The sequence below is a fragment of the Alosa sapidissima genome, chromosome 21 (assembly GCF_018492685.1).
Source record: "Alosa sapidissima isolate fAloSap1 chromosome 21, fAloSap1.pri, whole genome shotgun sequence".
Lineage (NCBI taxonomy): Eukaryota > Metazoa > Chordata > Actinopteri > Clupeiformes > Clupeidae > Alosa > Alosa sapidissima.
In genome coordinates, this window is record NC_055977.1 from 30,263,469 (window position 1) to 30,279,568 (window position 16,100).

Below are 16,100 nucleotides of genomic sequence, written 5' to 3' on the forward strand. Positions count from 1 at the left end.
ACTTGGTGAAATGAATCATGGGACTGTCCCCAATCAGTGTGCCAACTTTACAACTGTTTACCAGACGGTTCTATGGGCTGCCATATACTCCCATGGCAGAAGAAAGCATACAGTGTAATAATAATACATAGAAACACAATAGGGTCCTGCACCTTCGGTGCTAGGCCCCCAATTACAAACCCAAACAACACTGCCATTTGCCCCTTGAACAAAAAAAAAAATATTTATGACTGTTGAGCTTTCCAAAGAGTAAGGATTTCTCTCCACATAGCCTATGGCTATCCTAAGCCATCAAATATGTCAACATAACTGGCTACATTACGGCAAGTAGGCTACTAATGTGCAGTAAAAGTCTTAGGTCCAAGATATTCCATGAATTCAACTCTTCAACTTTGCAATCCTACACCAATTTACTGCTGCAACGTGCTATGCCGCCTCAAAAACTTACGTACAGGAGTTGAGACCTGATGTAAGATTCGAGCGTAGCCACCGCTCACGTTAAAATGGATAATTGGCATGCTTTGCGTGGAGATGACAGTATGACTGTCGCCTGTTTGGTCATGCGTTCGTTTCATAAATGAGGGCCATTGTGTGTCAGCAACTTATACTCAATTCTAACCAACTCCTTTTTAGATCTCTTCCACCTACCTCTTCTTGTTGGTCTGGCATATTCTACCTACGAATATCAAGAAAATGAAATATTTCCACCATAAATACACAGTCACAGACATTAACTCTTTGGCATATCATACACCAGACAACACCTTCCGGACTTTGATTTATATCAGAGTAATTTCCAATGGTAAGATATAAGGTGTGTGTGTGTGTGTGTGGGGGGGGGGGGGGTGGCTGAAGGAATTACAGAGTACAGACTTCTAAAAACAAATGGCACAAGGGAAAACAGACTGAATCTTTAAATGGTTGACAAGCTGGATAATGTAATGCTCTGTAGAAATTTTATTCCACTAACAGCTAATTTGCTTTTAATAATGTATTCCTGATTTCACTCATATCTAGGCACTGTGTCAACAAAGGATCTTTTCCTCTGAATCCTTGAAAATATCCTATGCACCCATTCCCCTCAAGATGCTCTGGACACATTTCCCAGTCATTTTCAAATGATTTAAAGTGAAATTACACATCTTTACATAAAAATCTGAAATTTACAATTAATTGGCCTTAAATGATAATGTGGCTCATCAAAAGGACACAGCTGTCAGACAGGGTACCATGTAGATTTATCGACCACTTATGATCAATGACTCTCAAGTGGAAAGGGTAGAGAGTTTTAAATATCTTGGAGTCCATATTACTGAAGACCTGACTTGGACCAAGCACATTAATTCACTGGTGAAAAAGGGTCATCAGCATCTTTTCCTCAGACGCCTCAAGTACTTCAAGCTACCTCAACAACTACTGAAGAACTTTTACAGAACCACCATTGAAAGTGTTATCACTGGGAGTATAACAGCTTGGTATGGAAATAGCACTGAGCTAGACTGTAAAGCTCTGAAGAGAGTAGTGAGATCAGCTGAACGTACCACCAACATTCTGACCAATTAAATTCTCGAAGTGCAATGGCTAATAGACCAATCAGAATGTATTTTGTGACGTATCATGCAGGTCTGGTAACCCATGCAGATCAGGTACCCACAACAGCTCTCTATTTAGGGAGGGAAGGCAGCAGACAGCTGTCTTCCATTTCGAACAGAGCCAATGATTTGTCTGCAGTATTAAGTCATTCAAACATTATTGGGGTAAGTATTGCTATGTTGCTATGTAAGGGCTATGTTTTCGATTGTAACCCCTTGTCAGTCAATAGTGAAAGTAGATAACTGTGTAGAATTGTTTTTGTCAGTTGCATATGAGACTATGGTGAAGTTACTGTAGTTTCACCTTTCCTATGAGTTCACACACACCCATGACTGATTAAGAACAACCCTTTTGAACAATGCGCCTAGTGTCTTGCAAACTTATTACGCCGTTAAGATAGCGATTTTGGACTGACCACACCCTAAACGTATTGAAACCTTTCGTTTCAGATTTTAAAAATAGAGCCCTATGGCTGTTGATGAACCCCGAAGCTGCAGGAAGATAAGAATAGTGCGCCTACCTGAATCCATTGAGGGACTGCACCCTACTGCTTTCTTCACTGAGCTGCTCCATACACTCTTGGGCGAAGAGGTCCTGACCGTCCTGCCATCTCTGCCGGAGCTAGACCGAGCGCAGGTCCCTCACAGCCAAACCACTACCAAGGGAGAAGCCCAAGGCTGTATCATACCTTTCTATTGTTATCAGGAGACGTACAGAGTCTGTCTATACAGTCTGTGATGCTTGAAGGTGGAGCGGGGAGCTTCCATGCAAGGGCAGATGCATTAAAAACTTCAACCCAGAGGTGCTGGAGCAAGGCAGCACATACAGGGAATGAGGGAAGTAATGACAAAGCTCCCAAACAGTGATTCAAGCCCACTCTTCTTGATCCCTCGAGGTTCCAGATTGCGGGTTTAATATGCTTGACTTTGTTTAAATGTAAACTGGCCGTTCTAAATGTTTCCTTGGGCAGTACCAGCCCTATCGATCAGCTGCTATATCATACACTCTTTACAAATCTTTAGATGAATCCATTTCTGTCTTAGAGTACAAGAGGCCATTAAATCTGCAGACTGGCAAATCTCTGGAACCAAAGGGACACTCTGGAATTTTATAAGACGTTCTCTGTCACTGTTCCCCAGTATTAAGAGTATTTAATGATGCATACTTAAAGGGGAACTTACCACCGTCTATAGGTGCAACTACATTTTAGAAGCAAGACCAAAAAACACAACCTGTAATTACAGCAGCAACTTTCCAGCACACTGATGGGTATCCAACAAACTGTTTTGACACTTGTTTTCATAATTTACATGTCTTCATTTATTTTTTATAACATTTTGTTATTTTCTTAATATTCACCACAAGTTAAACTAAAGATGATGGTGGCCTACAACAGCAGACCAAACATGGCAGGTCAACAAACTACAGTATACATTCTACAAGTTTGGTTTTGCTATCTGTGTTGCTTCATTCAACCATTCGGCAACATGTGATAGAATGGTGAGTAACGAGTGCCATGTGGCTCCTCATACACATTGATAATTTAATGCCTACAATCTAATCTACATCAATAATTTAATGTCTGATAAGAGATTGTGATACCTAAACACTGAACACTTTTTGGATGGATTACGGCCTATTCCTCTTAATGAGAGATGTGGCCAGCCAGTCAGATGAGTGATAATGGTTAAGTATGGACATGTGTTTTCTTAATATGGCTACACTACACACTTACAGACCTAAACTAAGCCCCCTATTTGATAGAAGACTGTGATTGAATTGAGATTAGATTTCCTGGTGGCATGACTTCAGCTTGTACTGAAAATAAAAAAGGTATAGTGTTAGGAAAGGAACCTATTCTATTTTGGTGTTGTATAGCACGATTTCATCAATAAATTGTATGAAATGTATTCCCCTCTCATGGATGGTAGTTGAACATGCAAATCAATGAAATGGTTATTTTTCTGTGGCTGTCTGTTCACCTCACACTGTGGAAAGCAATGCCTCTGAGTGTTTCTCACTGTATAACAATACGCTGTAGTGATTGTTTTTACTCTCATCAAATCACCAGACAAAACGTGCCATATTTTTAGGACCAAAAATAATAGTACTGTTTTTGGAAGGGGAAAGGTTTGTAAAATCTGTGTTTGTGTCTGTTGGTTTCACTGAAATGCTGTGATCCTTACTCATTCAGAGCAGTACACAATTGTTCTGCAACTAGCTATACCTTTAGCAATTTTATTTAATATTATAAAAAAAACCTCAATGTTAGCAATATAATTAAAAGTAAAACCTTCAGGAAAGCCTGCTAGAGAGACAATTCAATAAAGGCGGTAGGCCTAAAGTAAGCTAACCTTAAACTGTGATGTTGGGACAGATTCATATAGTTCATGGTGTTGATGTTGACTAAAACAAGCCAAGGATATTTCATGTCAAGGAAAAACATGTTTTTGGAGCAAGTGCACATTTCATCTTTACAGTTGGCAAATGCCCACACCCCTGCCTGCTTACAACTACATCACAGTCATAATGGTATTTAAAAAATCTCCCTCTGGTTCTCTAGCTTAAAAGTGCACCAAAAAGTGGAAAACTAAAACTAGAAACAAACTAAAATCTCCGTTGTTTTTATATTCACATTTCACATCTTTCTGGTACACTTCAGCTCTGAGGGGGTGTCCTGTTTTCTTCCTGTTCACACTCTACAGTAGTTCCTCAGGAGGTCCAAGACCTTACTGCTTTGGATTATGGGCTATGTAGTTGCTCTGGGTTAGCAGTGTATTTTCATTATCATTCATTAACAGGTTCATTATAATGATCCATGATTGGTGTGGTTGTTTGCTTCATAAATGAAGAGATAGCTTTTTTTCTAGGATTCTAAATTAATTGTAATGTGAAGTTATTGCACACATCTTCTTGGACTATCTCTTGTTATTGTCCATCAACACATCAACTAATCACTGCTTTCTCATTCAGAGTGATATCAGAGCCTGCCCCACCTGGCTGCTATTGCTATGTCCCACAAGCTTTAGTTTGTAGCTCACATCCAAAATGACAATTGAAAAGCAGCATGTTCATGTTGACTAAGCTGCAGTCTCTCTCCCATCCCTGAAAATATTGCGGCGTGGTTCTTGCAACATTAATGGAAGAGTTGAACAGAGATATAATAGATAGATCATGAAAAATGGTGAGTGAAGTCACATGGATCTTCACATTAAATTCTGCAGTTCATTGATTTCTATGTGGACAGTGAATGAATACATTAATTTTATCATTTATCAACACTTTTAAGAACACACTTAATTGGCTGTATGTTTACAAAGGTCTGTATCATGTTTTGTTAACATAGGCCTTATGATAATATTTTTTTAATAATTATTGATATGCGTTCTCTTCTGGCAATCTAATGTCATTGAGGCTACTAGTTGACTGCATGGCAATATAACCTTGCCTTGCAAAACAAATCCTCCTTGTTGGCCATTTTAAACATTTTGGAGAATGTGACCCTTCATTGAAATAACATATAAATAAATGTGCTGGTATGGCAGTGACTGTACAAGAGCAATAAATGCGACAACGGCAAACCTAGAAGGAGAAAATACGAGGCTCAAGGTGAAACAACCATGGTGCGCTTTATGTTCACAATGCATAGGTTAAGTGAGCCACACAACAAACCTTCAAGCAAACCGTGCTGAGACTACCTCCTGAGGTGGTGTCAGTTTGGTTCATTTAAAAGGGGTCTGAGTATGTTTGGAGAGTTCAGATATGCAAGAGAGTCATCAATCTGAGATTGTTTCGAGGGCTGAAAGGGGCACCCTTTGAGGACCGAGTTTAGTTCTTTTAAGAAGGACTATGTGTGAAAACACTGTAATTGTAGTCTGTTTTCATTTTGTTTTCCGATTGTGTGAATGAAACATACTATACATTAAACTTTCTTCATACGATTTCTCCGTCATCTCTCTAGATGACATTATCTAGGGATAAATAGGTCACAAGAAATGCCATGGTTATAGCATAACTATGCTGGTACATAATGATACATTAGAATAATTTATTGTTTAAAGTCCAAAGTTTCAGAACTAATTTAATATCTAGGCAAAATATATTTGCTGATTTAATACCATGAGCAAGACCCAAGGCATAAACATGGGTGGGACAGTTTTAGGTCATGGACGAGACAAAGTGCTTGACTTTGACTCTGCCCTGTATTTAAATTAAGGCCCATAGTGAACAACAATGTTTGTGACACATTTAAGCTTTGTAGCTTGTAGTGTTTCCCAGGTAGTTCATTTGAAGTAGATTGAGAATAGGCTAGGTCCATGAAAGCTAACATCAGCTCAGGTTAGGGCTTATACAGTATAACTTATCTCCTTCTCCAACTTGAATTGTCAAGTGGATATGACTAGCATGAATGCTAAGCACACTCCCTATTGAAAACAACAGCAATGACTATCCATCACTGAAGTTGAATAGACACAGCTTCACCTTAGAAATGCCTATTTAGCTTTTACCTGGATGTTCATGGCAGAACCAAGGCTATTAAAAAAAACACTGTACAGTACTGTAGCTACAGAAATGTGATTCATAGAAACTAATAATTGTTGTGGCTGCAACTGGTGTATGCTTTGCTGGAGTGGGTTTGTAAATTGGTGCCGCTATAGATTATCCTACACACTTGGGGGGCTTCTAACCTTATGGGAAGTTTTTAACCTTATGATATTTTGGTCCCCAATTTTATAGTTGATCATAGTACCACCTAAGTCTGGTGAAAAAAGTGCAGTTGGTATAACCATAATTGTGTCATTACAGACCAGTTTCTTTGCTGTGCAAGCTGTCAGTCACAACTACCACCTACATTGTTATTTACATAATAATACTATTCATATTCACAATAATAATTAAAATAATAATAATAATAATGTGTGGGTGTTGAAATAGCGTATACTTACATTTTAAGATTTTAAGGCAAGTGTGTGGACATAACTCAATGTCATCATACGGCTTGATTTCAGAGTAAACATAATTACACAGCCAGCTGTCCTAATATTGTTGTGAAAATAGATTTTTAACTTCGCTGTTATTAGAGAATTCCATTTATCTTACTGAACGGAAATTTGTATCTGGCTGTTATCTGAGGTTTTATGTTGAGTATTTATATTTGTATCTGGCTGTTATCTGAAGTTTAATGTTGAGTATTCGTATTCGTATTTTATGTTGAGTATTAAGTATTCATTAGAAAAGTAATTAGTAAATTTAGTTTGCACCAGTATTTTCGGTAGTGCCTTCTCCAGAAGAGTGAAAGGGGTTTGCAGATTCATGGGAAATGGTAGACATGTCTTTATAAGAATCCATGAATATTGTCCTCTCTGCAACTGCTCAGTCAGGGTGCTGAGATAGCGTTTCCAGGAAACAATAACTCATGGCTGCGATGAGAAGATGGCCAGTCACATTCCCTGAATTTACATTTCAAATGTCTCCAAATGGAATGACAGATTTTGCACTTTAAAATCTGTCATTTCATCAAAAACAGAATGCTGCAGTAACCTCATTCACGTAGACTAAATGGATGTGAAAAAGGCAGACAATCAAACTTGTTCTGAAAACTTGGATGACTGACGAAAGTTTCAGAGTTAGTGTTCAAATGTGACAACATGAGATTTTTTTTCAACAGTGCAACATTTTCGGACGAACAATACGGACTCATGATACAATGGCCTTAAGTTGGTGTTCTTACAGTTGGGAGAGAAGCAGGGGGAACATGACCAGTGTACTGTCTAATCAAATATATATATATATATATATATATTAATCAGCTAATAGAGGGTGAGAGGGCATTACATCAAAAAGCAACATAGGTATACATACATACATACACACACACACACACACACATTGTCATATTTTCCACCTTTTCTCCTTAACTCTTCCTCTTTTTTGCTCACTCATTGCCTCGCCTCACTTTTTGTAGCAGTTTTTTTTTATTATTTCTCCCTATGTTCACTTCTCTGTACAATGTCTCTCCACACAATCTACATCACTCCTCCACTCCACGTCTCACTCTCAGTCGCAGTCTCACTCTCTATCCCGATTCCCTTTCTCCATCTTTCTCCTCTCTGTCCCCTCTCTCCCTTCTTACTTTTGCATGTCACACTGCAATAGGAGTACAATAGATGGGTCACTCTTGGCAGCCTCTTTAAACTCCTCTAGGGTGATCTCATCATTGTGGTCTTTGTCCATCTTGCTAAAGATCTTGTCCACACGTTGTTGTGGAGTTAGTCCATCCTCATTCATCCGCATCATGATCACTGTACCGACCATCTTGTATATTGCCTAAGACATGCAAAGGAATAAAAAAAAGGAGAGATGTGGTGAAAGACATTCCATTTTCCTTGGGATAAAGTATTTCTTATCTTATTTTAAGAGACCATGAAGTGGAATAAATGGATGAAGATATGAGGTGAGAAAATGACTTCCATGGAAGTGAAGAGAACTTCTGAAGATACTGAAGGAGATGGGGTTGTAGCTAAAACAGGTAATTTTTGATGCCGTATACTGGCGAGTCTGCTCCTTGATCAGATACATTCAACATGACTTCCATGACCAGTCAATGCTGCCAGCACCAAGCTCCAGTATCTGTGCCGTGACTCATACCACCTGTGTGGCCTCTGTGACCAGTCAATGCTGTCAGCATTCCCTCACTCTCCATCTGAAGTAGATGTGTGGTGGGTGCTACACATTGGTGGTGGATAGTGACTGTAAAGTGCTTTGGGTGCCTTGATAATCGCTATATAAATGCAAGTTCTTGTTGCTGGAGTCAACGTCTGGAGTCTGTTCCGTGACTGGTGAATATCTCTGATATAGCCTCTGTGACCGGTCAGTGGTGTTGGCAGAGTGACACTAGGAGTCTGTTCCATGACCAGTCAATGTCGTCATCAACTAATAGCTAACTCATAATTTAGACAGGTGCAGCTGTTAAAACTTATCATTGACCAGACAGGCCTGTTGACATTTGTCATAGAAAAATACTGAATTATTTCAGCAGATGGCTTTAGTGCTTCCTGGTTGACACTACACACTTGACCAGTCACAGAACTGGCTTTGGAGCTCCCCCTTGTGTCACTCTACCGTCCATACAGGAGACATTGACCGGCCACAGAACAGGCTCTGGACCTCAGTGCCAGCAGCCCTGACTGGTTACAGAGGCCATGCCAAATGCATTGACCAGCCATGGACAGGACTCCTAGTGGGACTATTCAGTAACAGCACACTGCATCAAAAAAAAAATAGATTGTGATACAACTTCTTCTTTACTGAAGACAGCCATAAACAAAAACATGAAAGCACAACTATGCAGTAAAGTTTGCACTCACACACACAAAATAAACAAAGAGACAAGAACAGATTAACAACTCCACCAATTTGATACACATACAGGGACAATACAGAGATTCTAAAGGGCTCTCCACCGCATACAAACCTACTTTTAAAATCAGCTATTCAGAATTTGTTTAGGATCACAAATTTCATTAGAAACAGGTCGTGCTGCTGAATGCGTTGTGTGTGCATGGCATGACACAAAAACTAAGCACATGGATAAACTCACACCTTTTAGGTCCATAAAATGGCAAGCAAAGGCAGAACAACAGATCTAAAAAGGTCACTCCGAAAGTGTCAACACCTTCTTTCACAATTAACACAATTGAACACAGTGTTTTCATCTCAAAATCCAGTATCTGTAAATAGAGGAGGAGCAGCTAAGAAATAATAGTACATTTGTATTATTATGTTATTGCATGGTTACTGTTATTGAATAATAATAATGTTACTATGGTGTTTTTTTTACTATTGTATTGTTAAATATTATTCTAATGTTGCAAGTGTCTTTGGATATAAACATATCTGCTAATTACCATTTCAGATATAAATAGGAGAGGTGTTAAATTCCTGGTGTATTGTATAGTCATAGACATTTACATGGGCACCGATCACGTAGGGGAATCCCGTACATGTATGTATGTTTGTAATTAATTTGTGTTTTATACATTATCATTCTTTCACACCTGCTTATGTTTATCATCTTACATCACATTTTACAGTATTACGTTACTGCTTTATAATTTTTTTTGTTATTATAATGTAGCCTATAGGCTACACACCCGAAAGCAGACAGATATGAATATGTATGCCAGCTATTGATGCATACATTTTGAAGGTTTCTTGTATGGCTATGCGACATAGAAGAAATAAAGTATACCCAACAATGCAATCAAGGAAAATAATCAAGGACATCCTTTCAATTGTATAAAGTTTCAATGCAACACAATATTTTTGAATAATATCCTTCAAAATCCAGTGTTGTGCATGTCACAAGAGCTAGCTCAATGCTCAGTTCATTAAAGTGAAAAAAAAAATCACGTTATATTTTGTGATTTCAAGTTCCAGTTAATTTAAAATAAGCCTTCACTCTCCCTCAACATCACTTGCACTTGCGACTGGTCATAGACATGTATACAGTTATGTAGGCTACTAGGTTCATTTCTTTGTTTCTCACACATGCATATGTATAAGTGGGTTACTGACTACTCATTTACCAAAAATAATGCCCTTCCCAATCTGCATTTCCTTGCAATATATTATAGCTATAGCTTAATAGGAATTCAGTCAGTTTAAGGGATGATTAGAAATGAAATAACAAAAAAATATTTTGCCTTCTGCATATGTCTAGAGAAGATGCAGAAAGTTAAATTAATGTTTTATTTTAGGCCTATATTTTATTTAGAGCTGAACTACTTCTTTAACATAAGCTCATATGGACTTGCATCTGTGGTAGCTAAATAAGAAATTAGTTACGGCGCAAAGGAGCCTGTTGCTGTAGGTAGTGTAGTCCTGGAAGTAGCTACATAGGTTAGGAGGAAGCATAGAGTCACAACAAATCCCAGGAAGACATGCAGTGCCTCAGCATGTCAACTATGCCGAGGTGTCAGCATCCTGCAGGGACTGATTGACTTTGTGCCACCCTGGTGGCCATTTTGTGTGTTGTCCTGTGTTTGTTTGCTTTTGCTGTTCCCCATGTGCTCTCTTTACCTGTCTGCTGTCATGTGACTGATGGTCTGCACTTGCTTTGTTGTTAGTTTCCCTCCGTTTCTGCTCGCACCTGTTCCCCATTATTGTCTTGTTGGTTTTGTCCAGTCCTCTGTCTTTCTGTTAATTAGTCTCTGTATTTCTACCCCCTGTTCCTTTGTCCTTTGTCGGTTTGTCTCTGTTTGTCGTGTCAGAAGTCTTGTAAGTATTGTTTGTAATAAAACATGTTGTTCAAACTTTTGTTTGAAAGAGTCTTGCGCTTGGGTCCTATCCTGTCTATCCTGACACGAGGGTGTTAAATTCAGTTTTTGATAGGGTCTAATCAAGGAGTGCACCCAGATTCAGAATCTCACATTAATTTGTTCATCAATTGCAACTGTGTTGCGTTAAATTGCTGTTCACAGCAAAATGAGGTTGTTCAATGAACATGTTCTTTTTAACGCATTAATGCACAGCACCTTCAAAATCAACCAAATGAAAACCAAGAATATATCAATTTGTCAAGATAAATGCTTATGTTATGATGCAAGTAGAACGTTTTCATTCTTCTATTTAACATTTGTCCCTATACATAGAAATAATAGTCATGTAGCAAAATAAGTTGATTTAACCATCTAAATAATATACACTAGATATGGTATGTCTTATTACAATATAGGTGGCACTATAACCTGGTAATAAGGGGGGAGAAAATTATTAATTGATAATAAAATACTTAATTTCATTATTTTCAATTTCAATTTACAGCAGTTTTGTCACAAGTGCTTTAAAAGTGTTTTAAACAGGCCACTGTAAAGCAACACCTATATGTACCTCAATGATCTCTAGCATCTCCATGCGTGTGATCTTTCCATCTCCATCCAAGTCATACATGTTGAAAGCCCAATTGAGTTTCTGCTCAAAACTTCCCCGTGAGGTGATGGACAGGGCGCAAATGAATTCCCGAAAATCAATGGTGCCATCCCCGTTCTTGTCAAAGGTCCGGAAGGCATGCTGGGCAAACTTAGAGGCATCACCGTATGGAAAGAACTAAGGAAAACAAGCAAAAGAACAACTAAATGAAACACATGAATTGGTCTCACTCATAGAATTTCTGTACACAACTACAGGGCACCTGTATGTATGACTGTATCTTAATCAGTTGCTTTTACCAGAGGCATCATCTGATAGCATGATGTACAATGTCAGCTTTCAACCCTTTACATACATCAAGGAATGGTCATGGTTGCTGGGATCATAAAATTCTCCTCATAACCTGTGGGCTGGCTTCCTGGACATGGATTAAGCATAGTCCTAGATTTAAAAATCTATTTTACAGTTGAGAAAAAAACAATGGTAAAAGTACAGTCTCTAAAATGTACTCTAAGAAGAACTATTTGACAGTTGTTGCTATTTGATTTGCTATCCATCTTCAGTTTAAGATGCACTTTATAATACATTTAAAATGTGATGAAGCATTACCCATTAAGATAACATTGAAGTATGAACTGCTCTATCTACTGATTCAATGATGAACATGAAAATAAACAACTTATTTTAAAGCGTAACTCTTGCCAAGATGCAACCTAGGGTCTTTTTGTGAATGTACCTGAGTCAAACTTTTGTTTAAAAGCATAATTAGGATGGAAGCGCCTAAGTACACTCATGGTAGTCATTAGGTGGCGCTACACCTAAAATATGTGATGAAGGCTGCAATGATGCACCTCAAAGAGACCAATTTACTACATACATTTTGTGATTGGCAGATCGGTAGACAAGTTATCCTAAAAAATGGCATTCAGCCTTCCTACTAGGGGAGGTAGAATCCTACATTCTGACTGGCTGTTGGAACCTTGCATTCTGATTGGCTGTCAAAATCCTGCATTTTGGATTGGCTGAAGGAATTCTGCATTCTAATTGGCTGAAGGAATACTGCATTCTGATTCACAGAAATTCTGCATTTTGATTGGCTGTCGAAATCCTGCATTCTGATTGGCTATTGGGATCCTGCATTCTGATTGGCTGGCAGAATGCTGCATTCTAGCCATCTAGAAGTGCGCCATAATTGATCATGTGTCATTACGCACAAAATTCAAAATACTTCACCTCCTGTTGGGTGTGGCTAATGGCAGTGTACATACAAAAGTTATTGCGGAGTTACACACACCTACCAAATTTGTGTGTAGCTGAAACTATAGGCCAGCACAAGACTCAGTGGATTTGTTTGCTGCATATGCCTCTGAGGTGTAACCCTACTTGTTGCATACTTCAGCAATACCTCCCTCAGGCTAATGAGATAACGTGAGTGTGTTGACTAACTTCATAAACATTCCATCTGTAATTCAAAGAGTTAACTGTGTTTTAGAACGAGTAGATGGGATTTCACTGGAAGTGTCTACTCTATCTCAGTTCAGTATAATTGTGTCTACTCTCTCCTAATTTCAATATTCTGTACTGTCCCTTTGCCATGTGTAATTTTAGAATAAATGACTTTTTCACAGAATAGGATTGACTTTCTCTGGTAATGCACAGTATTTTTGGTGTTCTGCATGTTGTCCCCAATGGCAAAAACGTGGAGATTCTATAATATTATATAGACCTAGCATCTAAAGATTACGATAGTGCTCTGAGGACACCCAATACTGCATAACTGACACTTTGCCTGCAACAATTAACATTTAAAAAAAAAATAATTGCACTCTAGTCTACACAAATTATTATTTTAGTAGAGACTTGCATGCAAAGGGACTCCTCATACATTTCCGGGATTATTTTATTTCAATCAGTGAATTATAGCTAATTAGATTACCATGATGAAACTAATGACACAAATGTAACCACAACAGTCGGGTCTGTAAAAGTCATTGTCAATAGTTTCATATATTGCATGATAAGTGGATAACAGCCTAATTATCATGACAGACTTACACCTAGGGTAACGGTGGGGCACAAAGTAACGCAGGGTTAAATGTAACATGGACTGTTTAGTTGCATAGGGTTGATCAGGGCATGTTAATCACATTACTAGGATAGGCTATGGTGTCCCACAAATTTTTGGTCAGTATACAGTAGATGTGTTTTCATGGAAATCTAAAGCAAAATGTCTTTTGGAGGCATTAAAGTAAATGTCTAGATGGTGCTTGTCTTTCGATTATTGAGTTGGGGGCGAAGTCACTGAGTCCAATCTTATTATCTTAGTATCACATTAATAAGCATTTTGTTGGCTAAAATTTAACACCTTTTTGAAGCCATTTTGAAACCATTTTGATGTAGCCAACTCATAGTAGGTGCTAGCTAAGCTTATGACAAACGTGACCCGCTGTTAGGAGCTGTTACAATTAAGCCACCCATACTGTACAACGCTAGTGCAATACAAACACATGTGCCTATTAGTGTTAGATTAGTTTAGTCAGTTTTTGTCTTGCATTTTGACCTCATGTTTTTTAGGTTTGAGGGCTTTTCTGTAGACCTATTTGCTTCCATTGGCACATGCCACACATGGCTCATTTTTCACACACAGTCTGTTGTTAGTATTTTGACTTATGTATCATAAATAGTCAGATCAAATCATGCACATTCAGATAAATTTGTATTAAATTAATTTCGTCCAAACAGCCTTTTCTAGCAGCCTTACAACTAACCCGCCTACGGAGCAGGGGTGCGTTTTCCGTACAACTACGGAAGGAGGTTAGCTTTTCACTAACATGGTACAGTAGGCCTACGATGCATCGTTCAACTAACCAACATCTAAGTTACGACTGTTTCCCAAAACCGTCGTACTTACATAGTACTTTGTAAGTTTGGACCATGATAGTTTCCAAACTTTAGTAGTCTGGACTAAGGTGGTTAATGACGTATAGTAACATGTGGACTGGCACACCTACAAATAACAGAGACTAACTTTCATCCGTGAATCACCTCTGTTTTTCTTTATTCAGGGTCATCAAGTTAATTATTGGTTCATATAACCTGACCATGTAAATGAATCACTGCTCCATAGATGGTGTAGTAAATGTGTAGGTCTAGTTTTTACTCTCAGCATACTGCATGACATCATTAACAAAGTTGCTGGAACTACAGTGACATGAACAATGGAATTAGTTATGTTGGACCTTACTACAATGTTTTCTAGACAGTGTGAGTAAATTCAATATTTTAGCAAATGTTACTTTTTACCACCATTGTTCAGCAATGACTTCTTCCTAGAAATGCTCCCCGGGTAGTATTGCAAGGTCAGAGTGAGGGGTGTGTTGCTCAATACAGACTATACAGTACAGTACATACATACAGTACTCTATGTGTTGCTTTAGAATCCTCTGCCTACAGTACCTTGACATAGAGCTGTTGGAATTCCTCCAAGTTGAGGATCCCAGTGGGGCAGTCCTTCAGAAAGCCTTTGTACCACTGTTTGAGCTCAACTTCATTGAACTCTGTGTTCTTGGTCAAGTCTTCTAGCACCTCTGGGTTCAGCTTGCTGTTGTGTTTCCCCATCTTGCTGCACCTGTCTGGGTGTAAATGGACAGTGAGTACCTAAAATAAAATAAAAATCACAGGAAAAGCTAAATTCTAATTTGGGGGAAAACAGAATCTGCAGACAACAGAATCAACAGGTTTAAGAAATGCAGGTTTTGCAGGTTAAAGAAATGCGCTATAAGACAATTTTATTTCTCCCATTCTCCACTGGGCCGCTTGGCAACAAGAGCATTCCAGAGAGAGCAACAGTGAGAGTGAGAGTGAGTGAGAGAATCACTTGAGGTAGATTTTGACTTTGTTAATAGAAAACAATCTTATTTCATCAATGTGCAAATCATCGTTGATCCAAACATTTGACATTAATGCAAGATAGACTGGATCAACTCATGATTCATTTATGATTCATCCATCCAACCCAATTAACTAGGATGTGGCTGCTAACCTTCTTGCCAACTTCCAGATTTATCAAATAACATTTGTTTTCTTGCTTTTTACATCAGATGAGAGCCTTACATTTTCAAAATTGTCTTTTTTGGTTGATTTGATGAGTGACGTGTTTAGATATGTGTTTCTATTACTGCTGTGTCTCTGAGTCTGTGTACTTACTACCTTCTACCTTTTGCTCACTCTCCTGTCATGTAGCCTACCCTGTTCTGAAATAATACTGTAAATGCATACAGTAGGGGAGAGCCTGGACAATTGAAACACTTTTTAATTAAACGTAATTTACAAAGCGATCGTACCACACTGAAAGCTAATATTTGGTCACTAGTAACCTACATCTGTCCTCTGTCAAATACAGATGCATTTTCAGCTTTGAACAAAACCGTTCAGGAATTCTTACAACAAAAGTGGGACGTGTGTAATGTTTCATTCGTCCCTCCTGGTCGGGAATGTTGAAAGAACATAAGGGGACGTACAGGAAACATACAGTTTAAGCCATATAATTGAAGTAGTATAAACGTCCAACAACTTCG

General features: G+C 38.4%; 1 protein-coding gene and 1 long non-coding RNA gene across 3 annotated transcripts in view; one reads left to right on the top strand and one right to left on the bottom strand.

Annotated features, from left to right (window-relative positions):
• Positions 1-1,162: 1,162 nt before the first annotated feature.
• Positions 1,163-3,558, top strand: LOC121695993. Its single transcript, XR_006026215.1, has 2 exons — positions 1,163-1,757; positions 2,043-3,558. It is a non-coding gene; the product is annotated as an uncharacterized LOC121695993 (long non-coding RNA).
• A 1,639-nt stretch (positions 3,559-5,197) lies between these two features.
• The window catches only part of hpcal4 (hippocalcin like 4), a 30,399-nt gene continuing 19,496 nt past the window's right edge, over positions 5,198-16,100 (bottom strand). The window contains exons 2-4 of one of the 2 annotated variants that reach the window (XM_042077261.1): positions 14,980-15,151; positions 11,485-11,700; positions 5,198-7,920 (exon numbers count right to left, since the gene is read on the bottom strand). In XM_042077261.1, the coding sequence (XP_041933195.1) occupies positions 7,723-7,920; positions 11,485-11,700; positions 14,980-15,141 (576 nt within the window). In that variant the 5' untranslated portion in view covers positions 15,142-15,151 and the 3' untranslated portion in view covers positions 5,198-7,722. Of the gene's footprint in view, positions 7,921-11,484; positions 11,701-14,979; positions 15,156-16,100 lie in introns of both variants that reach the window. The other variant, XM_042077259.1, reaches the window with a different exon arrangement.